The sequence below is a fragment of the Pavona decussata genome, unplaced genomic scaffold, assembly GCF_977016875.1.
Source record: "Pavona decussata unplaced genomic scaffold, jaPavDecu1.1 SCAFFOLD_214, whole genome shotgun sequence".
Taxonomy (NCBI): domain Eukaryota; kingdom Metazoa; phylum Cnidaria; class Anthozoa; order Scleractinia; family Agariciidae; genus Pavona; species Pavona decussata.
The window spans coordinates 695,913-702,500 of record NW_028145619.1 but is presented as its reverse complement, the minus strand read 5'-3'; the positions used below and the strand labels follow the sequence as shown (position 1 = coordinate 702,500).

General features: G+C 35.2%; 2 protein-coding genes across 4 annotated transcripts in view; both read left to right on the top strand.

Annotated features, from left to right (window-relative positions):
- Window positions 1–6,588, top strand: part of LOC146460106 (uncharacterized) — a 32,961-nt gene extending 26,373 nt beyond the window's left edge. The window contains exon 6 of the mRNA XM_085088313.1: window positions 5,606–6,588. The gene's annotated coding sequence lies outside the window, so the exon portion shown is untranslated. The remainder of the gene's footprint in view (window positions 1–5,605) is intronic.
- Window positions 1–6,588, top strand: part of LOC146460107 (uncharacterized) — a 25,020-nt gene extending 18,432 nt beyond the window's left edge. For 2 of the 3 annotated variants that reach the window (XM_085088439.1, XM_085088438.1), the window contains exon 2: window positions 4,637–6,588. In XM_085088439.1, coding sequence (XP_084944565.1) covers window positions 4,643–5,089 — 447 coding nt within the window. In that variant the 5' untranslated portion in view covers window positions 4,637–4,642 and the 3' untranslated portion in view covers window positions 5,090–6,588. Of the gene's footprint in view, window positions 1–825; window positions 886–4,636 lie in introns of all 3 variants that reach the window. The other variant, XM_085088440.1, reaches the window with a different exon arrangement.

Here is a 6,588-nt window from a genome sequence, read left to right as displayed (position 1 = left end):
TAACTCAAACTCTGAAGGGAGACGAAAAACTGTTCGAGTTAGCGGGGGTTCGAGTTATCGGGGTAGATAAAAAATTCGACTTTTCATGTAAATAATTTATAGTTTATTAATTATCAGCACAAAAACGAAGTTCACACATTTGCGCGTGGGTCATTATTGGTACTCGGTCATTTTTGCGATGAAATCAAAAGAGATACTCTTATTCGTCGTTCTGATCAATCATATAAACAGTACTCAGAACGTTCACTCAAATAACACTGGTGGAGCGACAACCTAGACTCGATCTATCATGTAAACAGTTCATCGCCTTGATCGATCGTATGAGCAGTATTCGGTCAGGTTTGTAGTATAAAATCAATACAGGGATACTCTATGGATCCTGTGAACAGTCTGATCTTTCTGATCGTTTATGTGAGCAACTGAAGTTACACTCAAGTAAAACTCGTGGAGTGATATATGAACTATTGAAATATTTTTTATCTGACCATTTCTAAGTGGAACGATCTGACTTAACTGTGGAACGATCTGACTTTACTTTGGAACGAACTGACCGGATACCGTAAGTCCCATGTAAGCTGAGGCTTTCGGGTCAAAAAAAAACTTTGTCAACATTAAAGAATTGGAATGCCTTGAGATGTGAATATTATGAACTTGTACTATGAACTTTTTGTTTTCTATGAGACAGCTTAACAGGCAGTGCATGCGGTTTGACTAAAAAGATCGGAAATGACTGTCAAATGTGTGATCTGTTGGACTGATTCAAATGAAATTGCTCTTAATAGAAGTGTCAATAATTCCAGTGTTCTTTTACCGATAACATGACAGGAGGAGCTAATGGGATGACATCAGTGGTGAGTTGCAAGAACCAGAATTCAAGTTATCAGGGTAAATTTCGATCAAGGGAAACAAAAGTTAGTTTGAGTTAGTGAGGAATTCAAGTTATCCGAGTTTGAGTTATCCAAGTAAAAGAGACTGAAAAATATGGTCAAATCCAAGGAAAATGGGACTTAGTTCGAGTTAGTGGGGAGTTCGAGTTATCCGAGTTCAAGTTACCGGTGTTCCACTATACTTTCCTTGCCTCAAATGAAATTTGCATTGGTAAATTCTCAAACTATATTGTAAACACACATAAAAATGTCGGTTGGTAAACCTTAAAATGTCGAGACGTGGCTGATTGACTTGTCAAAATCTTTAATCTTTGTTGATAAGTTGTGTGTCAGCCTCTGTACTGCCTTAATCTGTACATGTTCTTAAACTTTTGGGCTAATATTTCCAAACTAAATCTTCTCATCAGGAGACTAATATTAAACAAACTTGCTGCAGCAAAGAGATTCAAGATCCCAAGGGGGGGGGGGGGGTTGGATACTCCAGGTAAAAAGTGACGGGGAGGTACACATGGAGTCACAAACTAATACGCAGAAATATCCCTTGGACTTAGAATGAAAGCCAAAAAATCTTCTGAACCAAAATTAACCCCCCCCCCCCCCACGAAACAAAATTATTAATGATAATAATAATAATAATCTCATGCTGAATTTTCAAACTGTCCAAGCCCTTAGAAAAGATTAATTTCTGCTTAATGTATCATAACAATTTTTTACCGCAAATCTTCCCATTTTTTGGAATAACTTCAAACAATTCCTGGTGAAATGAAACTACCAAACTACCTTCCTGTCGCCTTTAACCTGGAGCACCCCTACCTGCCGTAAAGAGGGAAAGACAAAGGGCTTATGTCAATGCTTAGTCCTTTTATTTGACTGACTCATAACAGAAAAAAAGCTTTTCTTGCCTGAAATAGTAGTCACACCTCTTCCTTTTCTGAGGTTAATAATATTTTGTAACACGTTAATGTCACATCTCTCAGCAACTTTTTGTGAAGGGTTGCCAACATCCACCTTGCCTATAACAGCGTGCAAAGAAAGTCGTGTCCGATAGCCTGGGGCTAGTGGATTTTGGGATCGGGCTAGTGGATTCTGACCATCACTTGCCAATTAAAATTAAAAAATTACTGTAAGACATACTTTTTTGACTTCCAGTTAGATTTATGTGAACCGAAAGCCGTTTTTCAAGCTGATCCCACAAAGGGAAATCCTTTGAAAAAAGTATCGCATAACATTTCATGCCTGACACGTAAGACTTTAAAATGTGTGAAATTTTTCCCTCGTAGTCTTGTCCACGCAATGTTCAAGCAAAAATAATTTAAAAAATGACTTACTCTTGCTAAATAAGAATTATTTCAAAGAAAGCTAGTTGTCTGTATTTATTATGCTTCATTATTCAATGAACGTACCAAAAAGGCTTTGATCCTGTACTCCGGTAAATTCAGTTTCGTTCATGGTTTTTACATTGTCACGTGCATTTCAATAAATTGTACAGTATATATTAAAATATATACTGTAGAAAAACAGTTGATGAAAATTTATCGATCACGTCCTATTGCTTTCCCATAAACTATCAGATGTAAATTGTGAAAATGAAACAATTTTGTTTCCTTTGAAACCTTTATCAAAACTGACAAGATCTAAAAATGTTCATTTCGCCAGAAATTTGCATAATTTTGTTGACAAAGGCACTGATGCGTGACAGGGCACTTTCCGCTTTTGCGTGAAATCTGACAGCCAAACTTTTTTCTTTTCAGAAAACTAATCTACTTGATGTACTACTGTTGTGTGAGAAGCAAAAATATGATGAAAGATGTCAAGTTTTATGCAAAAAGATATGATTAGCAATGAACTTTTCAGTTAAATGTGCTCCTTTCAGCTGAAGACATTTTCTGGCGGGAAATATTTTTTGGCGGCAAAATGCACGATCAAGTTCTGACTGCGCTGTTGTCGGCAGCTTTCCTCGTTGTTGTGTTAGCGTGTCTAGTGGGAATTTTTTTAGTTTCAAATTAGTTTTTCTCAGAAGATGTGCGTAGATTAACTCCAAATTGCAAGACGTATGTTATTCTAAGTCATCCACGTGTTGCACGTGCTGAGATTCATACATATTCATCACTTGTCTCTTGATGAGACCTTTTACTTTTAGTATTTGGTTCATGTATGTTCTAATGATTACAAAATGTAATACAGCTTCTAGTTAATTTACATGACTGTAGAAATTAGAGGTCAACAAGTCAGTTAGATGTGTTATATTGTGTTTAGGAAAAATAATTGCAAGTGTTTTGGAACTTCTTCCTGCTTGTTTCACCTTCATTTTTTACTCCATCATTTAATTACCAGTTGACATTTATAATGAAAGAAAGACAAAGGCATTCACGACCAAAATCAAGAGTTAATCATTGTGCCAATGTGTTGAGTTTCTTACCAGGCCAACTTTTACCATTAATTAAAGGTTTCGTTAAATAATTGTGGATTGTAAATTTTAATAAAGCAGCTAACTAATTGACTAGTCGTGTGATTAATAATTATCTAATTAACACATGTACTGAATAAATTAATACTACGTTAGCGACTTGTGATTTTTTTTTAGGCTAGTTAAAAGGACTTTCTTTGCACCCTGCATAATTAATATAATCATGTTTGCTATGATGAAAAAGTCAAACAAAAAACTTATCTTTTTATCTTAAAATACAGAACCTTCAAACAAAGTTGGATATTTGTAGAGCAAGGGATCTTACATGATTTGAGAAAGCGATGATTATTAAGTACCTGGGCATCAAATTAAGTACTTAGGGATCAAATCTGAACATCCCAAACAAATATGTTATTTTTATGGTGAAAACTAGATTTATTTACCTTCATATGGAAAAACAAAAAGTTGAAGGATAGTAATGAGGCACACAAAAATGTCTCCTCCACAACTAATAATAATAACAATAATAATAATAATAATAAAACAGTCAAACTTCCATGTGTGACCACCTCCCATAAGCAACCATCAATCCAAAACACCAAATTTTTCCCAGTCAAAGCCCTATAGTTGGAACCTCCATGAAAGCACCTCTCTTAAGCGATCACGACCACTTTTTGATGTGACGGCATTATAATTTTCATTGTTCTTAACCTGTTGTAAAGAACCACTTGACAACTGATCTGATCTCCATGTTGACTCTGTGTACTACACTGCTCAGAATTTACGACAAACATTTAGTGACAACTTTGCAATTCTCATATTATAACTAGGAAAATGAATGCAAAAAATTCCCTTTGAATAAGTAGATGTGTCAGACCTGTTCTTGGAAGGGACCCCTTCTAGTTCGACTCTTGTAACTTACCACCTCCAGTATGCAACAACTTAATCTTGGCATTTTGGGTGATTGTTTATCGGAGGTTTAACTGTAATAATAATAATATTAATTGTAATAATAAAAATGATAATAATAATAATAATAATAATAATAATAATAATAATTATAATTGCAATAATATTAATAATATTAGTAATATTAATTGTAATCATAATAATAATAATAATAATAGAATCCAAACTAAATTAAATTGTATTGCTGTAAGAAATATCAATAATTAAATTAATATACTGGTTCAAAATTTTTTATATGCAGTAGAAATGAGATTTCTTTTATTTCTTTTTTGGCAAAAAATGCCGAAGATATTGAGCTAATTTTTGAAGTACACTTGTAAACAATCTTCTCAAAGTTGATTTCAATTATTATTATGTTTCTCTGATTAAACAGGAAACCATGCCAAGATTATTGAGAAGCAAAAGAGGCCAAAAGCATTCTGACAGTGCAGGGAGTGAGAGGAATCATGTTAGGGATCCCACAGAGGAGAAGAGTTATAAATGCAAACAGTGTGGAAAGTGTTTCAGTGCACCTGTATTTCTGAGGATACATGAAAGAGTCCATACTGGAGAGAAACCTTATGAATGCAAACAGTGTGGCAAGTGTTTTAGTCGAGGAGGACAACTAAAGGTTCATCAAAGAGTCCATACTGGAGAGAAGCCTTTTAAATGCAAACAGTGTAGCAAGTGTTTTAGTCAGCCAGGAAGCTTAAGGAAACATGAAAGAGTCCATACTGGAGAGAAGCCTTATGAATGCAAACAGTGTGGCAAGTGTTTTAGTGAAGCAGGAAGCTTAAGGACACATCAAAGAGTCCATACTGGAGAGAAGCCTTATGAATGCAAATAGTGTGGCAAGTGTTTTACTCAAAGAGCATCCTTAAGGGCACATCAAAGAGTCCATACTGGAGAGAAGCCGTATGAATGCAAACAGTGTGGCAAGTGTTTTAGTGTAGCAGGGAACCTAAGAATGCATGAAAGAGTCCATACTGGAGAGAAGCCTTATAAATGCAAACAGTGTGGCAAGTGCTTTACCCACTTAGGAAATTTAAGAAAACACAACAGAGCCCACAAGGGTGCTGTAAATCGTTTCAAGGATACCCTGTCAACTCAAACCTCCTATTTGCGACAATCTCAGTCAGAAGATGTTGAAAAACACATCTGTTGGATTTGTCAAGAGGAGCTTTGTAGTGAGGCTCTACTTGTTGAACATTATAAAAATCACATGACTAGTGTGTAAATTTGAATTTCTTATGACACCTGTTACATGTATTTATGACTGAGTGAAATCATTCCATGAAAAAAGAATAATGGCTGATGAAATGTTGTCCATATTTTATAAGTCAAGGGTAAAAGCTGCTAAAAGTATGGAACTTTCAGTTGCAGAGATACAGTTGAACCCAGTTGTGTGAACACTTGCTTTGTTATTGCAGTGGTTACCAATAACATGGGGCCTTCTGCCTTCAACAGAGCTGAATAAAGTTGACTTTTAGTGTATGTCATTGAACATAGAACAGCCATTGTCATGAACTCTGAGAAGATTCCAGTGCAAGAGAACAAAAATTTGACAATAATTGTCAATTTTTTGTTCTCTTGCCCTGGAATGTATCATTTATTTTTGAGGACACTGTATTGTTTAGTTTTCATCACCTGTCAAAGGTAAAGAATAGTAATTATTCTTAACCTTTGACAGGTGATGAAAACTGTCCAGCACTGGTGCAAGTTAACCAGCAAATTACCCTGTGCAGTGAAAATTAAACAATACAGTGTCCTCAAAAATAAATGGTACTTATTCCATACACTGTAAGTCTAAATTGGCTATTATATCAACTTTTTTCAATGTATTCTGCCTTATTGTTGCAGGTAAAATTGTCAATTTCTTGGCACTGCTGCCTGTTTAGCTGTTGACCCAATTAACAATAATGTCATGGGTTTTCCTTGATTGACATCCTGTGCCATGCAACTTTACCAGCTCTTTCGAAGGTGGTACGTTGCATGTTTCTGCAGCTGAAATATTTAATATATGCTTATGCAGTCTATTCATCTAGTGCCATAAGTTTCCGTAATGGCAGGTTTGACTGTAGAGCTTATTATTATTAAATAAACACCTCCAGCCAGCTTGTATATCAAAGGATAATGTGTGAGGCTGAAAGAATGTCTGAAAAATGAATAATTGGTCGAGAACCAAACCTTTTGGGACAACTGCAAAATTTTTGAGGACAATGTTTAAGGTATGGGCATTATTCTTCGATATACATAAACCAGCAAGCCAGAAAGGTGTTTATGTATTTAAGACCTCACTGACTCATTTCTGAAATGTACACAATTTACTTTAGAAAAGACAAAGCA